This window comes from Bactrocera latifrons, unplaced genomic scaffold (genome assembly GCF_001853355.1).
Source record: "Bactrocera latifrons isolate USDA-ARS-PBARC rearing strain unplaced genomic scaffold, ASM185335v1 scaffold_163, whole genome shotgun sequence".
Lineage (NCBI taxonomy): Eukaryota > Metazoa > Arthropoda > Insecta > Diptera > Tephritidae > Bactrocera > Bactrocera latifrons.
This window is the reverse complement of record NW_017535108.1, coordinates 158,395-179,656: the sequence shown is the minus strand read 5'-3', so window position 1 is coordinate 179,656 and position 21,262 is coordinate 158,395. Positions and strand designations below refer to the sequence as shown.

Sequence of the window (21,262 nt, the reverse complement as noted above, 5' to 3'; positions counted from 1 at the left end):
GCTGGCCGCCAGTTGGCTATATAAGTAAAGCAGACACAGTGCCCGGTAAAACAGCACCGGGCCTGGCCAGATTGATAACTCTAACATTGGAGGCCTAGTTCGAGTTTAAATATATATACATATGTACATATATACAAGCTTCGTAGTATACTTAATATACCCTGTTCAGGGTATAACAAAATTAGGACTGTAGCAATGGGTCTCTTAACACCTACCCTGCGAAAGGCTTGTGCTCGAATATCATATGAGGAAAGTATAACTGTAAAACGAAATCTAAGCAGGAAAACTACCAATCCAAGTGATGTAAGTAAGAGCACCAGGAAAAACATGAAATCTTAATCAATTCGATCCGAGCAAACTCAGCTGTATTTCCGAGAAGAAGAAACACAGCGACTTTGGATACAAAACAGCCTTATTGTAATTTTATGCAGCGATTTTATACGAACGGTAGCAAAGTATCATATCCATATACAAATTTATATACATATGTATGTATGTATGTATATAAATCATGTGTAAAAATGTAAATTTATGACACATTTAAAGCTAACACAAATTCTGTAGCAGAATACTGATGGATGTTTCTTCTTTTTTGCAAAAACGCTTATAGAGTAACAAAGAATTGTTTAAATTTGGAACGAAACAATGATATGTGAGTCAGTCGCTGCCTAAATAAGCGAGGTGTAATCTTACGTTGTTCATATTAAAACGATCAAAGAAAAGTGTAAAGATGGACGCGGAAATTATGTTTCAACGTCAATGTTGTTGTAGCGGACGAATATAATACATTAATAATTTGGAGGAATGCTAACAAGTTGAGCTTCTTGGTCGTATAAAAATCCGGGTTCGTTCTGGTTACATAGCGCCCACTGTAAAGGGAACGGATGTGTCAACACAAACAACTCATGCTAAAAAAATCACACCTACTTAGCTAACACCTCTTCAACTTTTTACACGATTAATGTAAAATGTTGTTAAGTTTTTCAACAAATTTTTTATAGTTTTTAAAACGGGAGCGTCATAGGCACAAAAGATTACACATCTTATAGGAAGCTATTACAATAGGAAGTCAACAAGCATGCCGATCAGCAATCAGTCATTCGTTAAAGAATAATAATCACATGTAAATTAAATAATAATGAATATAGGCGTGGTAATATGCCTGTAGGAAATATATTGAAGAAAAAAGAATATGTCTTGCAGATTCAACATAACCTCAAATAATTAATAACATATTTTATGCGTATAAGAGATTATCGAGTTTTTATATCGTTATTTGTAGTTAATTTATCTGAATATATTTTTATAATTTCAAATATTTTTTTCCTTCATTACTTATAAAAAATTTTATATTACTTCTTCAGGCGTGTTAAGACTATTAAGGCTTCCTATGTTTATATACGAACAATAAACTAACAAATAATACATCTGATAATTTGGCAATAACACCAACTGCGCATTTAATAGTTAATTTGATTACCTGCTGGGGTTCAACACCTTATCAGCGTACCAAAATAAATGTACACACAGTATATAAGACTACGAGTAGCAACTTTGATAAATGCTTACATGCATGCAATCGAAAACCACAGCTCCCTATTAAGTGCTAAGTAATGAACTCTTGCAAAAGAATTAGTAAAATATTATTTCATTTTATATAATTTCAATAATACACAAAATATAAACCCGTGGCTATCATACATGGCGTGAGTGATGAACACGTGCTACCAAATATTTATTAAATAATGCCGCACAGTGGAAACTATTCTCAGCAGAAGGTCTTAAAGAATTGGAAATACTATTATGTAACATATTTATGAATTGGCATTTTTATACCTTGAATAGGAGCTAAGGTAGTGCAGTAATCAAATCTCAAAATATTCTAATCGGGTGACTATAGCATAAATGTAGGTGTCATACAAACTGAACGATCAAATCAAGTTCTTAAATCGAAACATTTTTTTTCTTGTTTTTATACAAATTTATATACATATGTAAACATTGTCTCGAATAAGTGCTGACCTTTGCGGCAAGTCATTGTGCCAAAAACGATTCAATTTCCGCTTTTATTCAATACCTTAACGGTGAGTAACCGAAATGATTGGAAAACCAAATTACAAAATGAAGAAAATAAAAACAAAAACACGAATAAGTCTCTAAGTCACATCTTGAATTCCAAGCGTTTGACATCCTCCTCGATGCCGGGCATTGGAATGCTTCGCAGACGTGGACACAAATCTGCGTGTACCCGTACAATTCATACATATTGCTGAAGTAATGTATTAATATATGTACATATGTATATATGTATGACTTGCTTCCACAATAAACAAATACACTCATCTCAGCTGCCTAGGCAAGTCAATGAAGCACTGTAGTACGAGTACGAGTATTTTGATATTTCGTCGCTCTTTTTTCAGTTTAGCATTGCAAAATAGAGGTACTCACATGATAATTAAATTCACTATTGTTTGTTTTATTTATCAAAGCGGTTCACTGAAATGTAAATACAACAAACCGATGGGCACACAAATGTATAATGGGATGTGCAAATAGATGTTCGCACATAAGTAGGCATATACACATGTGTATGGGTACAAGTCTTGTTTGTATATATTAGTGTACATTTACATATGTACAAGTAGATGTGACAGATTAAATAGTGTCCAAGTCATTGCGGTTTATTGACTTAAAACTGTCTCGTTACACCTCGCATATAAACAACTAAAAGAAGGCGGCGGTCGTGGGACGTGAACGGCATTTGCTAAACAAAACGGGGTGCTGATTTTTCAATCGGGGGAGATGGTTAAGTATTGTAGCGAAATAAATTTGAGCATTGATGTGATTGCTTTTCTGATGGAGGACGTTTGACCGAATTATTTAATGGTAAAGTAAGAATAATAAAAGCAACAAAGTGAGAACTAAGAGTTGCGAAAAATAGTGATAATCAGAATACAATTTAGAGATCCTATAATATTTACTATAATATGTAAAGAAATTAATAAATAATAAATAGTTTTTAGTTTATACAAAATAGGAACACAAGTAGTATTAAAATGATAAAAAGTACACATCTAGATGTGTATAAGAGACAGCTATAATATTTACTATAATATGTAAAGAAATTAATAAATAATAAATAGTTTTTAGTTTATACAAAATAGGAACACAAGTAGTATTAAAATGATAAAAAGTAATAAGCGTGATAACAAATAAATAATTAATTGTTTTTTTTTGTTTGTCTGGGTCAATTTTCATCAATTTTTTCCAGATTGCAAATTATTAAACAATGTCTCTAACGATGCAGGTGAGACGTAGCTACAATACAACTACTTTTAGATAAATCACAGTACAACAATGTATATATGTATATGTATTATAATAGGTAAATTTGTATGTGCGTATATCGGTGTCTCTGGCATCGTCATTCACGCTATAATTTTCGTATCTATGAGATAAAATGGATAATAGCCATTGGCTAATTTGTCATATTTAATTTTTGACTTTTATACTCTATTCTAAGTGGTTTCATTGCGGAATTGCTATTATTTTGGGGAATTCATACACATACCTAATTTGTTCATGGTCTTTGCGCAGCATAACCGCTGATGAATATATTTCGTAGCTTGTCTATTTATCTTTCGCTGCTTTCAGCTACTCGCATTTCTATCTTTTATATTATGTGCACGGAACAGTATATACATACATATTTCACAATACACTAAAACGTGTACAACTCTGCTCAAACCACTGCAGTGTACTTCTTAATATTTATGCATATGTACATTTATCTTACATAGATGCTTGCTTCAGAGCCAGTGCTGATATTCGTCGACAAATTATCCGAATATCCAATACAATGGACAACAATAAAATTCACACTTTCTTGTAACAAATCGCCAAAATGTGTGTAAAGGTTCATTATATGATTCCCTTGCATTCAGGTGCATTTACATGTGCATATGTGTGAACATTAGATCCAAGGACGCCCCCATGCAAGGAGATCAATGAAGGCCGTGGCCACAGACCGACCGTCATCGACGCTTTCGTCAGCCGAGCGCAATAGTGCCTACACCCTCTTTCCTACTACCCACACTCGGTTTACATATGTATACTTAATAAAATGTGTATTACGATTAATACTTACGATTTTCTTTGAGATGTTCGATGCTTTATAGTAAAAACCACACAAATATTTTTTTCACAACACAAAGATCCAGTTCACATTCGATGAATTTTCCTGAATTTCCTGGCTTTGGTATATTCGATGTCAAAAGCTTTCCTCCATAGAGGAAATTTGCAAAGTTTATCCAGCTGCTTTCGTGCGCTTCCTGAAGTTACCTTACAGTTAATATTGCCAATTAATTCATTTTTTCCACCGTTTGGTGTAGGTCTTGTCTAGGTATGTCAATGAAGTTTCTATTGTTGTTGCTCAACAGCTATGTGGTTGGTGGTTGATGTTGCTATTGTTGTTCAACTGGTCAGTGCTGATGTAGAAAAATTTCTTTTGCTAGTTTTTCACTTCGCCTTTTCCACACCTTCACTTTGCAAATTTGCACTTTTTGTAAACAAAACTGATGGAGAACCTGCATTGCTCACTTTTTGCACATTTCTCCGTGAAATTGACAAAGAATATATGGTCGAAATATCCATGCGAAAATTTTTCACTTTATTCACCGTTGGAAAACTTCTTGCAGAGCTCGCGAACGATTCGATATACAGTGTGAAAAAGTCAAGACATACAACGAAGTATTAACCAAAATAAAATGTCAAATATCAGCGTTGTCGTATCGAAATTTATTTTGCGGTTTCAAATTCATTCCAATAGTGTTGCACAAATAAGTACCGAAATTTCTTATTGTGTACATATAACTACCCAACATATTTATATGTGCATACATATGTGCATAAATTGTTATGAAGGCGAAACAAAAATAAACAAATAGAAATATATCGATTTTGAAGTAATTGTTTGTTTTATAAGACCCTCTATGCATCATAAAACACAATATGTAATTAGCTTTTACATATTAAAGAACTTTATTTTTAAATTTCATTTTTACAATCTCTAATTAGTTTATGCTTCAATTTCTTATATTATTTTTCAAATTTTATTATTTTAGTTAATAATTTGATGCAGTATTAGTATATATGCATGTAATATCTTTCTTTAGGTCGGAAAGGTTTTTATTTTGTATCCTCATTCAAACAAGCTTGCTTTTGAAAGGTATTTAAACTAAATATTCTACGTTAACAATTTCGTACATTACATTATTAATTTAGTTGTAAATATAATTTCGAGTATGCACTCTGAGCTATTTTAGCTGAGAGATTCAATATCCAGATCCGAAAAAGTGCTGCGACTTGAAAAAAGTGTATGTTTGTGGTGTTTATGGTTTGTGTTTATATAAGTTGTGGGATTGTAGGTTCTAAAAGAAGCGTTCACTAATTTAATGTTTTTACTATAATTATTTATAATAATAAGAATAAAAGCAAATTTATTATTAAAATAATTAAGATATTAAATAAACGTTAGCCATAATTAATGTTTGCACTATGCGAGGTCGGCTGATAACTGCTCGATATATTTCGCTGCTGTTGTTGTTGCTGTACCTGCATAGACTGTATTTGAGGCTGATAGTTAGCAAGCTGTTGTTGAAGTAGCTGATGATGCTGCTGTTGTGGTTGATGTGGCTGCGTGGCCATTAAATGATTCTCATGACACCACTCAACAAAATCGTCAATTAGCACCGGCCATGCTCCTTCTGAATCATAGTTACTCATATTGTCATCAATGTGTGTGGCGAAATCCAGCAGTAAATTCCAGGTGTCTTTAGGTATTGATCGCTTATGCTTCTCCTGCGTTTAATAAAATTGATATAATATTGAAATTGATATTATATTGAACATATTCTTTAAATTACCTCTAAAAACCTACACCACAGATCCAAAAATTTAAATCGGCTACTGAGCACAATCTTCCAGTAGACAATGGCCATATTTAAGTCGATTCCCTTCTGACCTGGATCCTTTGCATAGTTGAAAGTAAACTGATAGAAGTCCTTAAATTTGGCTATATCATTTAACTCCATTTCCAGTTGAGGCAATTTCGCTTTGAGCTTATCTACACTGTCCACACCGAGATCTGCCATACCATTCACAAATTCATCATGTTTGAATTCACATTGCACTTCAGCGCGAAATTTCCAGGCAATTATTAGAACTAATTTAGATTCAGGACTTAAAGCGAGATCATCTAAGAAACGTATAACTCCATCTGCGGTAATTTTCTGGGGTTCACATGGATCACGGTAACGCAGGAAGAGCTGTTCAATACGTTTGCGATCCAGCTCACGATAATAATATTCTGGATTTTGAAAATAGTTGTCGCTAGCTAACTCCAACTTCCAATCATTTTGTTGGAGGCAGTATATAGCCGTTTGTTCCCCCGTCTGTGTTAGCGATATGAATCGTTTTACTTTATCTTTTTGTGTGGACTTCAATTTATTCTAAAATGATGAGTATAAAAAAAAGGAAAGTATTGTAAGTATGCTACACCACCAATTATGTAAAAAAAAAATTGGCATACACATTTGCTAATTTGTTAATGCCAAAGTATGATTGTTTCTGTTTTTCGCACGAACGAACGTATTATTCAACAAATTGCTTTCACAAATTTTCTTATTGGATTCTCATTGCTGTTACGGATCCCATGCAAACAATTATTCATTTTGAAACTATAAAAACAATTGTGCACTTTATATTATGAATTTGAGCACTACACAGCCAGCAAAGGTACTTTATAGATGTTAGCAAAAGTTAATAGTTAGTTTAGTTTTCATCAAACAGTGAACGCATACGAATTCCATTGGTTCTCAGCTGCAAAAGTCTTGCATTTGTTGCCCGCCACCACCCCCTTGCATTGATCCATTGCGTATGCAATAAATGCAGTACACCTTTAACTGCACTCAATTTGGACTTCACTTACCATCTCGATGCTACCAATTGTTTGAAAGTGTGTCGTGGGAAAATTTACTGTTCCGACGTTTCAAAATTGTCTTCACCAAAAAAATTAATTTTCCTCGCTTTCTTTATTTCGTCTATCTTTCGTTTGCTATTTTTACGTTTCGTTTTGCGCTGCCTTTCGCAGAGAACGTTCAACGTGTGCTACCATATGTACGCATTTCCAAGCTAATTTTTCAATGGTAGATGTCGCCTTATGGTAGGTCAACCAGAGACCGTATAATATTTTACGTTCTCTGCTCAACCTGTCAATCCCTTTGGCTTGTGATTCGTAAATATTTACGAATTTGTGGTACAGATGTAAAAACAACTGACAATTGCTTAAGGACGGATGTGTGAAAAGCTTCAGAAACAACTGTTTCGCGCTCAATGTGAAACTGGGAATTCGAATCAACATACTATCAATTGGAAAACATAATCCAGGAAATTATTCCGATTTTTTTTTTCAAAGGGCATTTTATACACACAATACAGAGATTAAGCACCGTAATTATTCGATTTAAAAAATGATTATGTATTTTTATTTAATAGCATTAAAAACACAAACTAAAATTTATTAGAACCTATGGTTAAATGTAGTTTTTGTTATTTATGTATGTATGTGTGTATATAGTTTTTATGTATGTATTCAGCAATCTGCGATATATTAGACGTAGAGCCAAAAAGGCACTCCTAATGACTGCTGCAAACTAGGTCGTCAAAGGTTGTATCGGTGATTTGTATGAGACGATGTACACATATATATGGAATGCGCAATGAAAGTTACGAAATAAATGCCAAATATAATGAACAAAAAACTAACAGATGGAAAAAATATGATTCTACAAAATAAAACTAATTATACAAAAACAAACATTTCGTAAAAATATTTGCGTTTCATTTCTTTTTCTCGCGGGACAAAAAATCAATTGATTGTGTTGCACGGCTTAGAACGCTGGATGATTTTAATGCATAAATTAAAATTACCAATTTAACGCTGGAAGCCAAATGACTAAGCATATTGTGAGAGGATTTTCTACTGAATCAACAAATCGAATCGTTTGATTTTAAAAGAGCATTTTCTCCAACATTTTGCTAAGTTTCTCATGAGCATATCGCATTTTTTGATAAAGGTCTTTGGAGCAACCATGTTGTTTGATTGTTGAGAAACGGTAAGTACGGAAGTTCTTCTCATGATCCATATAAGTAATGGCACTCATACGCGGACACAAAATAATCTTCATATGATCGGAAAAATTCAACTGAAATGTAAAAAGTTGACAAGTAAAAGTTAATGCTTATATAAAATTAGAAAATTTACAAACCTGCAATGAACCATTGGTTAAATGCATCACAACGGCGCACGTTGTGCGAAACCATGAATGTAAATGTGGCATACGGGAAATCTGATCGCTTTCGAAGTTCACGTTGTTTGCACCAGCTTTAACAAGATGTTCGGTCATGTAACGCTTAAAGTACGTGAGCAACTTCATTTTCTTATCTAAGGTTTGACAGTAGTCGGTGGTGGTCATGTACGTTTCCTTTCCATCTTTGTCAATGAAATGCACATTGCTATAAAAGAATAATAAAACATTATTATTGTACTAATTATATTTTATTTTATATTTGGTGAAAACTTACATCTGGTTTGGTAACAATATGAGTTTGGTAGTATCATTAAACATTACACCCATTCCTTCGTCGCACAATTGATAACCAAAACCATATTTGTCACTGTAGTCCACCCACTTTGACACCCAGAAAAGTGGTTGTGCTGCCGGATCTGTGTTTTCGTCGCCCAAATTACGTGACAACAGTTTCGGCTATAATTATTTAACATATACAAAATAACAAATTCAAGTCATTTAAATTGTGTATGAATTTTGTATATCACCTTGGCATTAATAAGCTCGGTCAATTGTTGATGCAGGCTCTCAATATCAGAACGATAATCCTCGTTATGCCGGAAAACTTGTGCAGAAGCAGTAATTGCATCGTGCAAGTTATTTTTAAGGAAGGTATGTTCCAACCGTGTATCATCCTTTATGCCGTTCAATTCTAATAGAGGTTTGCGGTGACCCATAGCGTCACTCAATGCCTCATTAACTTCGAGTCGAGGTGCCATAGTCAAACAAGAGCTGGGCAAGAACATGGGCACTGGAGAACAGGCGAGAAACTCAAAGTTCAATAGTTTGCCAATGGTTGGTCGCATTTCCGGTTTGGATTGTAACATAGAAACAATCATATCAGCCGCCGATTTACGTAGATAACTTGGTACTCTATACCGCAAATATAAAAAATTAGATAGCTTCGAGGCACTTAATGTTTCCAAAAAATTTATGCAAACCTGTATTGACACTTTTTGATTTTCTCATATGTGTCTTTTAATGTTTTTGTTTCAAATGGTGGTTGACCGACCAGCAGCGTATACATGACACAACCAATCGACCAAATATCTACTTCGAAGGAGTGCCCTTTTTTATTGAGAATCTCGGGAGCAATATAATTTGGTGTACCACATAGTGTCTTCTTGCGTTCACCTTCGTACTCAACACGCGTCGCAAGGCCAAAATCCCCAATCTTCACGTGTAGTAAGTCATCCAAAAACAGATTGCCTAATTTGAGATCACGATGTATGATGCGATGATCGTGCAAATATTTAACACCCTGTATAATCTGATAGATGTAGTATCTGCACTCGTATTCAGTAATTGTTTTACGTCGTTTTTGCAGCTCCATCATTGACTAATTATAAATTTAAATAATTATTTTTTTTTTTAATAATTTTATTTTAATAACAATACTTACTCTCTTTTTGCATAACTCTAATACAATGTAGATATTGAAGCTGTCCTCAAAGAAACTGTGAAACTTAACAATATTTTCATGGCTCAGGCTTTTATGTATTGTGATTTCCTGGGACATTTTCTCCTTTTGATTATGTTTCAACATTAATTTTTTAGATACAATCTTGCCCGCATATACATTGTTGGTCTCCACATCAACTATCTCATAACATTTTGCAAAGCCACCCTGTGTAATTGAACTTATTTAGTATTTTACGACTTTGGCAACTCTGTATAAAAAATCTTTAGGATCACCAAACGTAATCCTAATGAAATGCAATAAAAAAAACTTAATGGTAGATGATACCTATAACATAGAATGTTACCATAGTACCCTTAAAAGGTCAGATATCGTGACGCTTATTCGCCCAGAAAATACTATTCTCTAAGTAGTAAAGTTTGCTAGATCTTCACAGGTACTTACTTTCCCAAAAAAACGCATACGCTTATAAGTGGACCTGGATGTAGCATCATACAGCCTTTCTGGTATATCAGACGTTTTATCATCAGTCTTTTGTGCCATGTTGTGCAAGGTTTCAGCTGCTTATTTAAACACACACACGCACACTCGCACGCACGTTTTACTGCACAGATCCTCCGTAACTAAACCTAAATCCGCTACCTTTCGTTTTCTTTATATACACAATATTCCCGGCAAGCGTTGACTGCACGAAGAATATATGCGGTATTTGCGCGAAAGAAATCAATTTTAGCGTAAAATATATACAAACAATATCGCGCGTTTGTCTTTGCCGCTTTAAACTAATTAGCCAACGTTTATACTTAACCAATTAAAAAATCAACAATCAATCAAACAAGACAACGTTGACAATCGAACGAATTAACGATCTACTAAAGGGCACAAACAAGCGATGAAAGTGTGCTTAGAAAAATATGATCGTGGAGGATAATGAAAACCGTTTGTGCCAGAATTTTCAAAATTCTTTTCGAATAACTTTTGCACTAGCATAATATATGTTGTCCTTCTCTTTCTTATGTTTGATAAATCCACTTCAACATTGTTTGATCTTTGTTGTGCGAAATTTTCGAAGTTTCTTTTGTTACTCAACTATTGTGAATACATTCGAAACAGGGTTGATTTATATTATTTAGTTATAAATAATTTACTCAAAATTAAAATAAAAAGTATTATATTTAATTTGCGTGGTGATAATTAATAATAATAAATTTTGAGTCTTGGTATATGCATATAATACTCTCACATTACTTTGAATATATTTCAGTTATGCGATTATAACGAGAACATAAAATACACCCTAAATGACTTTTTATGGCAGTATTGAATTCACTTACGGCTATACAATTTTCAACGTGTGAGCGCTTTATAATGCAATGCTCTACAGGATTTAAAAAACTTTTTCTAACACTAGAGCAAGATTTTCAATAGGAATAAACAAATGCAACAGAAGTTAGCATTTACATATATTCGGCCTTTCTATATTTAAATATAGGCTGAACTGAACCTAACAACCGCTTTCCAGAATTATAAGGTATTATTCACTACAATAATTAAGAACAATATTTTTTTTTATAACTTAAACGCATTATTATTCTTATTATTTTTATGTTTATTTTTACTTTTTAAATTTTGAATATGTTTTGTATCTATCTCAGATCTTATTTTTTTCTTTTAAATTAGTTATCAAAGTTGACTTGCGTTAGTTTAATTACTCCACAGTCTCACGCTATCAGTATATTTTAACTGACTTGATTAACCTTTCCTTCATTGTCATCATCACCTTCATTATTATAATTATTATCATTATTATTACCATTACTAAATACTAAATGTTCCAAATATGACTATATGTTTTTGTTTACGTTGTTTTCAGTTTTTGCGGCATTTGGGGAAAGTATCTCGCTTCATATGAATCATATGTTGCCACTATAACGATTTCTTTTGTATATAGCTACACCGTGGTAGTTAAGTCTGTTGTGCTATGCTTAACACACTCCGTGTTGTCCTCTTATTTCAACTTTTTTCGCCTTCAATATTAATGGTACCTTTTTTTTGATCATTATGATTTATATTATTAAGCAGCAAATGTAGTAATTACTATTTTATCGTAGTAGTAGGAGTTCTTGTGTTCGTATTGTAATTATTTAATAGTAATACGTTAAATGTACTTATTCATTATACATGCTTTTTCTGCAGTTTTTTGCTGAGAATTATAATTTTTGTTTAGTTTGCATTAATTGGTTTGGTCGACTGATTGATACGTCTTGTGTTAGGTGTTGGTGGCCTTACAAGCTTTATATTAGTTTTATTGTTTTCCTTTGGAATTTGCTGTCTTTGTTTTGTTTGTGGTACTTGAGTTTCATTATAGTTGATCTTTTTGATGTAGTTGTGAAATTAATCCCGGTTTTTGCTTTTGCTTTAATATCATAAATTCAGAATTTTAAAGATAATTTCAGCTTAATATCGTAGAACTCGTACATGTGCGTTGCAGTCGTAACCATTCCACAAATTCATCCAACATAACAGGCCCTGAAATCACAATACCATACAATTGAATTTAGTACTGTTCGTATGACAATTACTACTTACATGCGCCATCGATATCGTAGTTCGTTAGTTCATTGTTAATTGTGCGTGAAAACTCGAGTATGTTGCACCACTGATCTTTATTAATAACTTTGTACTTTGATTGATCAAGGAATTGCGCGAAATGCGGGTAAAGCGGCCAATGTTTGCCGAGCAGCAGTTGTAGCATTGCTTTTGCTGTATTTATATCCATGCTTCGCTGATCGGAATCCTGAAAGGTAGGGTAAATAAATAAACATGTTAGAGCAGATTGAAGAAATTTTACTTTTTCACTGTTTACTATCAGAAGTCTTACCTTGGCAAAATCGTAGGCATATCTGTATATGCTTTTGAAGACATTTGGATCGTTGAGTATACTTTTTAAATATTCTAATTTAGATTGCATTTTTGCAGCAGAATCACATTCTAACTCAGTGAGGCCCTTTAACCATTCACAACGGCTGAAGAAACCCATTTGTGTAGCGCCCATTTTGTAGGCTAGCACAAGCATCACAACATTTTCTGGTTCCACACCAATATCATCGCAGAATTTTTCCATACCATCAGGACCTGTATGCATTCAATTGCCAATATATACTTTAAATAAATATAAATAAATTATAAACATTTACCTAGCGTATCGGGCTCATCTGGGTTTGTGTATTTGCAAAACCAGTCGACACAACGCTTTTGGCTGAAACTGTCTTCAGCCTTGATGTGACGTCTGCAACAAAAAATATATTTTAGCAAATAATTTATAAACCTAAATATAATAGAGCACGTCTGCAAATTTACTTTTCCATTTATAAAAAGGAATAGTCAATATAAGATATACTAATTTCCTTTTAATACGAGTGCGCGTAACTAAATGAGCAAACCATAATATAAAAAAAGAAATATATTTCTTGCAGCTGATTATTATTATTTTAGCGTTTTCGTATACATTCATATTTGTTGTTGCTTGTCTTCTCCTATAAATAGCCACAGTATTAAGCAATAACAACAAATCCAAACAGCAAACGAATACGAACAATGAGCAGCGCAATAAAAAAAAAACGTCAATAGTATTATCGATGAAGAAACTGGTGGAAATTGAAACTAATAGTTGCAGAAAGTCAAGAAAACTGCTGCACGCGTATAAATAAATGATACGTGAGACAAATTCGAGGCGTTAATATACATAGGTTCTAATCAGAAAAAATTCTGATAACTCAATACGTGTTTCCGTTGTTTCGATGGAACCTAAATCAATGACTATTTCAACGAAAGTATTTTCATTTTTGCATCATAAACACATTTTACACTTTGAATATATGTATGTCACATTGGTATAGCCTAAGCACAGTTTTCTCCAGCGAGCTTATTATATTTAGTTTGATTTTCACTACCTGTTTGTTATATTAATTTTTGGTATTTTTAACTTCATTATTGCGCTTTTAGCTGCAACTCTTCCACTTTCAAATTTATGACTAACAATCGTAATGAAATGGCATATCTATCACACCGAGAAACCATGACTGTTATCAGCAAAATTACAACAAACAAAAACAATTTTGCAAAAAAATATAAACTGATAAAATGCAAATTCTACAGTTATCAATGAAAATGTTATGGAAATGCTATAAATACATGGTCTATATCAAAATTATAATTTTTTGTTCCGATAATATTTAACGAGTGAAATCATATAACTTGTGACTATAAACTATTTAATCAATATAAAAATTCCAAACGTAAACCATGAATGATTTGCATTTAATCAGTTGTTGCTGTTGTATATTATTTTTTTATTTATTGGTACGCATTTAATGATTTTTCACTTTGCCTTATATACACTATTATAGATGTTTCGTGTTAAGTCAAAATTTGTTAAAGGAATTACCTGCTGGTATTTTGTGTTGTCGCATAACCTCCGCGTGGTCGTTTAGAAGTTGTACGCTCCTCTTCGCCCCCCATGTCGTGATTAGAACGTCGTTTACCACGGGGCATAGCAAACACTTTGATGTTTTATTAATAATGTGCGCTTAGGTTTTAAGAAGAGGAGCGGATATTTATATAGATAATTTGTTTAGATGTAAATATGTATGTGTCTATAAATCTTATTAGCAGGCCGGTAGTTGTTTTTCCATTAATCACTATATGTATGTATGTGTATGTATCCTTGGATGATTCTTTTACAATTAAATGTAGGTTGACTGCTTCAGTTTTAGTTATATTAGCTCAAATCTTTATGCTTCACTTTAGGCAATTGCGCTGAAATATATAATATAAATTGAATATTTAGTAAAAAAAAACTGAAATAAAAGCTTTATTTGGTCTGCTTTTAGGCTTTTTAGCATATATTTTATACGCACTGGGATTTTTCACAGCTGGTGGTTGTAGTAAATGTCAAACAAGCGCCGTAAACAAAAGTGCTGGGTAGGCCGGATGCGAATTACAAGAGCGCAACACAATGTTATACGGAGAAACTACAGAGCAACAACGTTGACGCAAACTAAAAAAAAGAAAGAGCATTTATAATAAAAAAAATTTCAAGACGGTGGTTGCAAATAAATATTTCATTCATTCACTCCGTTTTATAGTATATGTCCATTCCCACATTAAAATGCAATGCCACGCTTTCTATCAAACACCTTTAGTTCAACAAATCGTAACAATGAACACTTTCGCACACAACAAGTTTTTATCTATTCCCAGGAACGTTGGCTTTAAAGCGTAGGTGGAGCTAATAATTTGATATTTGGCAAATTCCAGGCGTGCGTATATCCTATTACAGATATACATATTCCTCTCGACATCACCGGCAAGAATACAAGGCATTTTACATATATCGGTAATAGTTATTAACTGAATTTTGACACTTCCTTTTGGTGTGCCCATTCGCAGCACATCCTGCCCCAACATTTTTTATACAATTTATTGGTTCCTTTTTTCGCGTACTCCCCATAGTCTATTCATACCCAACACCGTCTTGCTATATTTTCAAGCGTCCAATGCGGCGACATTGTCAGCGATGCTGTAAATCTGCATGCGGTTCTTTCATTATTCTGGATGCGGCTTCAACGCTATTTTTGCAACTCACGGACTATATTATTGACAGAACTTGAATTTATTTACCACTCAATACACAATTAAATAATCAACTAAAAGCAAATCTTTTATTACCCGATTAATTGATGAAACTATTTTATAATGGCAACAAGAATTTCTCTTTTTGGTGTTTTTAGATTTTTGTGGAATGAATTCGACTACAGCTCGGAGAACGGTTTGTGTATGTTCAGTGACTGCGAATTTGCCAATTTACAATTTTGAAATCTAATTGGCATTTGCTTTTTATTGTTGGGTGAATATTGGAGTAACTGACTGCTGTCATAAAAAGTACTAAGACCCATTATTTTTAATTTTTAAACTTGAAGAAGCCTGAAAACTCTGAAATATCATTTAAAATTGTTTTAGTTATAAATATATTGAAAAAAATTGCTTAATAAATCAAACTGAAATAGCACATCGACTAAAATGTTGTATAAAAATATATATAGTAGAATGCACAGCTGTTATTTCAAAATACAACTCTGCTGCATATCTACTCTTGCGGAGGCATATTACCTACATTGAACGCAGCCATATAAACAAACGAGAATTTTATTTACTTCCAAAGTTTTTTGCAATGTCCGCATATGATAACGTCAGGGTTGGAAAATTGGTGTTAAAGGGCGAAAAGCCAAAGTAAGTATTTCATGATGTTAATGTTTTCGGTTAATAAAAATTTGAATTTTACTTGTTTGTAATAAATTTATTTTTAGAAAGTCAAAAAAGCACAAACGAGACAAGGAGCACAAAGAGAAAAATAAGGCGAAAAAACGCAAAACAGAGGTAGATGAGGATGCACTTCGTCATGGCGGTTGGTGGTTGGCAAAGAGTGTACCTGAAATCACCGGAGCAGTTGCCATTGAGTTTGGAGAACGTGCTTATTTAAAAGCCCTTGATAATGGACTATTTACGTTAGGGCCGTCGCACAATGACGGCGAAGGCCCAGACCCAGAAGAAGTATTTACAGCATTTTCAATAAATGAGACAAAGATATCCATTAAATCTGGCTACGGAAAATATTTGAAAATAGAAAAAGATGGCATGGTTACTGGGCGCTCAGAGGCGGTTGGCAGTATGGAGCAGTGGGAGCCCATATTTCAGGTAAGATATAATGATGAATAATATACTATTATAATAAGCAAATAATATCTGTCACAATCAATCTATAGGATGGCAAAATGGCTTTATTATCTGAAACCGGTTTTTTCATGTCAATTGATCCCGAAGATGATGCCTGCGTAGCGCTACGCAGAAAAGTGACCGAACATGAAATATGTAAAATTCGCTGCAACGCACAACGTGAAGCAGAGGAGGACGAGGAACCGAAGGAAGAAAAGGGCGACTTAACAGAAGTAGAGAAAAATTATGTGTACGTTAGAGCTTAGTGTAGTATTTAATATAGAATGTAATTAAATAATTACGTAATTTTCTTTATAGGAAAAAGTTCCAAAAATTCCAGGACAAGAAATTGCGCATCAACAAAAATGATATCAAGGAACTAGAAGTGGCAAAAGACCATGGCACTTTACATGAGGCGCTGTTAGATCGCCGTAGTAAAATGAAAGCAGACAGATATTGTAAATAAATCATTTAGTGCAATCACTAAAATTATTACTAGTTTAAATTGCGAACATTGTTTCACGACTAAAAAATTTTAATGGTGAAAAAAAACTGCTCTTAATTATTATGTATTTATAAATAAATTTCAACATAAAAACGGGAAAATGTCTTAATAAATAATCGGGATAATTAAAGTTACAGTATAATTCATTATAGTTGCTCCTCGGCTAGTAATTGCACAAATATAAGAATTTTGTGGTGATTACTGCCACAAATCACAGAAGTTGTTTTTAGGAGGATACCAGAGCTTTTCCCTCAAAACAATAATAAAATATTCTAAGCGAATGAGTCTGTGATTTGCAGATAATACACGATTGCGTCTTGTTTTAAACAAATGCATAATAATTTTTGTGAACTTGGTGCGTTGCTTCATAAGCGAAAGTATAATTAAAATGTCAATTCTGCATAAGCTTTTTAATGTGTAATAAAATTTAGTGATTCATAATGAAACAGGTATATTATTTTTTCTCTGTAACTCCCGGCCTGAGTAATATTTTCTTCAGAGTTAATATCTATTCGTGTACTTACAATACAACGAACGAAAAATCATTTATGTATTTTTTATGGACAAATAGCAGCAATCGGCCAAAACCGAATTTTTAATAATTTAAATCACGTATATGTACTATCATCATACTTAAATTCATCCACAATTTTTTGAAATAATAAATAAACTTGGTATTAATATATTGTATTAATTTTTATTTCAATATAAATAAGGATATTGGAGATGCTTATTTAATATTAATGTTTGTCATATATTGCTTTCTTCTTCAAAAGTAAGTGAACTTATTTAAGTATGACATTAGCGACATTAACAATCGCCACAAGTTCATTCAAAACATATAAAAAAAATTAAAGAAGTTTTTGAGGCATGATGCATAAACCTCGAAAAGGAATTTATGCACTTTGTTCAATTGTTATAAATACTTAAAAAGTATTGAAATTTCATTACTTACAAATCTAAAACATACTTACTGGTTGCTGGAACCAAAAAGGGATTTAAAATAAAGTCATAGTTAGTGGGAAGAAAATGGAGGTGTTTGCATAGTCAGTCAGTTAGAAGTTCAGTTGTGCTCCAGTTCTTGTTAACGGTCATGTTATTTGTGTAAAGTTAATGCAGTGCATTCATGGTTGTAGCAAGCAAAAATTTGGCTTGCTTACGTTAAGCGCGTTCACCCTATCGACTGTTGTCGAAGCATGTCGAAGCGACGTTATTGCAATTAAGCATTTAAAATGGATACGGTAGTCGTTTTGGGTGGTAGGGTATATACATGGACAAGTACGAAGCATAGCATCTTTTTCAGTTTGGTATGCGAAGAGTATTTTAATTTAATACGGAAGCGCAGACGGAGATTGACAGAAGATAGTTGGACGCGTTCGGTTTCGAATGATACGATAACGATACGTTTTTGGTTTTCTTTCAGTTTGGCTGTTTACTTGATTGATTTGCGAAATATTGTGCGATGAGTATGAAAAGCGGAAATGTGCGACGCAATGGTGGCAAACGAAAATAAAAGGCGTAGGACTGAGTATAAAAATGTTGGAAGTTTTGGAAAACGTGTTTCGTGAGCGTAATATAAATACGAAGTACGATTGAAATATTACAAACCGAGGACATTTAATGTGACTAATTGACAGATTTTGCGCTTACTTAGTCCGCCGTGGGCGTGTTTCAAAAAGCGCGTATATATGCAGCTGGAATGAATGTTCGAAGATTTACTTTATATTTCTGTCTGCGAAGATAATACAAAACGAAGCCAATTCGTAGTTGCGAGGTTGGAGCTTAGATAATGCGTATACGCGAGCGAACGTGTAAAGGCGTGGATTTGAGGCTGGAAGTGTAGAATATAAAATACGTCGTATGTCGTAGTTTGAAATATGTTTGTGTAGATAAGTTTAGCGAAAAATTAATATAAGGTAGTATAAACGAAAATTCGAAGTAAAATCAATACATCCAGATAATTTTACGAATACTGTAAGTATATATAGATATTGAAGATATTTATTTCAAAGTTATATTTGTTTGCGTAGTAACTGTTGTCTCGAATTAGCTTATAAATAGCGACTAAATTTTGGTAGCGGTAGACATTTTTTTTGTTACAAATTATCATCATCATCATCATCGCGTTTTTTTCGGTTGCATGATGTCTTTTTGTTCTACATTTACTTATATCAATTAATGAATTTTTTCATGAATCTTTTAACTAAACACACTGTGTTTTTGTGTTGTATTTCGATAGCCCTTACATTTCTAAAACGAATTGCAGTTTTGCATTTCTCAAATACTCTCTTGTTACTGCGTACTAGTAATCTCCTAAAAATTTTAAAATTGCGCTGTGGGTCCTACATATACGCGAGATCCCAACAATCATCTCTTGCTACCTTCTCTTAAACACATTATTATTTTTATATTACTTTGTTCTCTCCTTAGCTGCACTAGTGTTTAGAAGCGATGACCGACTGGTGAACGCGATCTGAAGCGTCCTCCACCTTGGCTGCTGCCACCACTGCGTCCGCCACTTCCGCTACCGTAGCCACCACTACCGCCGAATGAGCGTCCACTATCTCGTCCACCGCTGCTGCTACCGTAAACGTCGCGTCGATTGAAGCCACTACTGCCACCATCACGGCTGCTGTAACCGCCACCTTGACGGCCACCACCGCCGGAGTAGCCACGGTCGTGGTAACGCCCACCGCCGCTACCGGAGCCACGTTGACGGTATCCACCGCCACCACCTCCGCTATTGCTTCGGCGGCCGAAGTCACGTCGGCCACGGTCGCCCATACCACGACGACCTTGACGTGGCCGTCCCTTGGAGATTTCTACACGCAATTGTGAGCCCAGCAATTCTGTACCATTGAGCACGTCACAGGCCTTTTCGGCATCATCGCGATGCTCAAACTCAACAAAAGCGAAACCTGGTGGATTAAAAGCAATCCAAACAGAATTTAACTTGCCATACTTTGTGAATTCTCCTTCTAGATCATCCTTCTTCACTTTATCGGTTAAATTACCGACATAAACGCGTGTGCCTCGTTGATCACCCATTTTCACTTAAATTGATTTACTTCTCTGACTATATATGGACAAATTGAATTAATTTTTCACTTTTTCCTGCTGCTCGTCGTACACTTGCTGCTGCTACTTTGAATGGCTTCAATCGATTGAATCGGGTGTGTATAATATTTTTCGTGCTTCGCTTACTTGAAAAACAAAATGTCGGTTTATGGCTTGGTTCGCACACAGGGTTGCCTTGTCCGAACGGAAATGAATTGCAAATATTAAGCACATTTTTCCGAATTGTAAAAGATTTTTATGGGTATTCAACAACTTTATGCTGCAATTATAATTGATGTTTAAAATTTTGTGACTAAAAATAATATTAAACCTTGTATAAGCTTAATTGAATATACTAAATCCAATTTTGTAGTGAGAAATTTTTTTATATAGATTTTGTGGGAAATTTTTTTCTTTAACTTATGTAATACTGGCAAATAATTCTAACTCCGAAAATTATCGATTAATTTTTTGTTATCGCCATAAGATGCCGACAATGCAGTTCGCACATCTTTGTTATTTTCCGGTGCCCTTTAATTCATTTCCTTTAGTTCGTGGTCAATTAAAAGCTAACAAAAATTTTCACTTCAACATTTAAATGCGAAACAATAATTTAAATAGTAATTAGTGCATAAAAATGGGGTTTTCAACATATTTAGAAGATTTTGCATGTGCGTAGTAAGCTGGTTGCAACCACTGTGCCAAGAGAGTGTCACATTTCACCAACTGCTCAGACTTGTGTGAGAGACGCTAACTGTCACCCAAAACCACCCCCTGCCGGTGCAATAGTACACTGGTGCTCGCAAATGTGCCTTCACGCCGTGAATATGTGTGTACAAGCACACACAAAGTGTAACCAGCAGATGACTTGCTGTGGCACCAAAACAAGCGCATACAGCGCACAGTTAAAGGTACGTTACTTTCTTCCAACAACCACCGATTGCATTCGCTGTAACCCATTCCTGTGAAGCATAGCCTTTTCCAACACTGCTATCTCACCAGCTCGGTTTTTTGAGCAACGCCACACCACCACCGCCAGCGTCATCACCATCAACAACAACTGCGTTATAAACACACAGTCACCACCCCCTGCCTATG

The 21,262-nt window shown here is 34.0% G+C and overlaps 6 protein-coding genes across 11 annotated transcripts in view; 1 reads left to right on the top strand and 5 right to left on the bottom strand.

Annotated features, from left to right (window-relative positions):
* LOC108966540 overlaps positions 1-4,734 on the bottom strand; it is a 19,626-nt gene extending 14,892 nt beyond the window's left edge. Inside the window, exon 1 of the mRNA XM_018929513.1 lies at positions 4,148-4,734. The gene's annotated coding sequence lies outside the window, so the exon portion shown is untranslated. The remainder of the gene's footprint in view (positions 1-4,147) is intronic.
* A 427-nt stretch (positions 4,735-5,161) lies between these two features.
* LOC108966527 (DCN1-like protein) lies at positions 5,162-7,155 on the bottom strand. 2 transcript variants are annotated; one of them, XM_018929474.1, is made up of 3 exons: positions 6,989-7,155; positions 5,925-6,509; positions 5,162-5,859 (listed from the first exon to the last, which is right to left on the bottom strand). In XM_018929474.1, exons 1-3 carry the CDS (start codon positions 6,989-6,991, stop codon positions 5,533-5,535), a joined length of 915 nt encoding a protein of 304 aa, XP_018785019.1. In that variant the 5' UTR covers positions 6,992-7,155; the 3' UTR covers positions 5,162-5,532. The 2 variants fall into 2 exon arrangements, with proteins under 2 accessions (XP_018785019.1, XP_018785017.1); XM_018929472.1 differs by lacking the exon at positions 6,989-7,155 and adding an exon at positions 6,861-6,960.
* Positions 7,156-7,878: 723 nt separating this feature from the next.
* LOC108966526 (serine/threonine-protein kinase polo) lies at positions 7,879-10,758 on the bottom strand. The gene is made up of 7 exons (XM_018929471.1): positions 10,273-10,758; positions 9,811-10,035; positions 9,350-9,747; positions 8,897-9,281; positions 8,644-8,825; positions 8,328-8,574; positions 7,879-8,264 (listed from the first exon to the last, which is right to left on the bottom strand). Exons 1-7 carry the CDS (start codon positions 10,369-10,371, stop codon positions 8,070-8,072), a joined length of 1,731 nt encoding a protein of 576 aa, XP_018785016.1. The 5' UTR covers positions 10,372-10,758; the 3' UTR covers positions 7,879-8,069.
* Positions 10,759-11,664: 906 nt separating this feature from the next.
* On the bottom strand, positions 11,665-15,702 carry LOC108966548 (DCN1-like protein 4). Of its 5 annotated transcripts, none has more exons than XM_018929528.1 (7): positions 15,559-15,702; positions 14,748-14,887; positions 14,276-14,646; positions 13,026-13,117; positions 12,710-12,963; positions 12,418-12,625; positions 11,665-12,357 (listed from the first exon to the last, which is right to left on the bottom strand). In XM_018929528.1, exons 3-7 carry the CDS (start codon positions 14,380-14,382, stop codon positions 12,281-12,283), a joined length of 738 nt encoding a protein of 245 aa, XP_018785073.1. In that variant the 5' UTR covers positions 14,383-14,646; positions 14,748-14,887; positions 15,559-15,702; the 3' UTR covers positions 11,665-12,280. The 5 variants fall into 5 exon arrangements, with proteins under 5 accessions (XP_018785073.1, XP_018785074.1, XP_018785075.1 ...); XM_018929529.1 differs by lacking the exon at positions 15,559-15,702 and adding an exon at positions 15,354-15,529; XM_018929530.1 differs by lacking the exon at positions 15,559-15,702 and adding an exon at positions 14,964-15,319.
* Positions 15,703-15,915: 213 nt separating this feature from the next.
* On the top strand, positions 15,916-17,790 carry LOC108966546 (protein FRG1 homolog). Its single transcript, XM_018929526.1, has 4 exons — positions 15,916-16,119; positions 16,197-16,584; positions 16,653-16,852; positions 16,921-17,790. Exons 1-4 carry the CDS (start codon positions 16,061-16,063, stop codon positions 17,066-17,068), a joined length of 795 nt encoding a protein of 264 aa, XP_018785071.1. The 5' UTR covers positions 15,916-16,060; the 3' UTR covers positions 17,069-17,790.
* A 1,275-nt stretch (positions 17,791-19,065) lies between these two features.
* On the bottom strand, positions 19,066-20,315 carry LOC108966547 (RNA-binding protein Rsf1). The gene has a single exon (XM_018929527.1). It carries the CDS (start codon positions 20,153-20,155, stop codon positions 19,550-19,552), a length of 606 nt encoding a protein of 201 aa, XP_018785072.1. The 5' UTR covers positions 20,156-20,315; the 3' UTR covers positions 19,066-19,549.
* Positions 20,316-21,262: the final 947 nt, after the last annotated feature.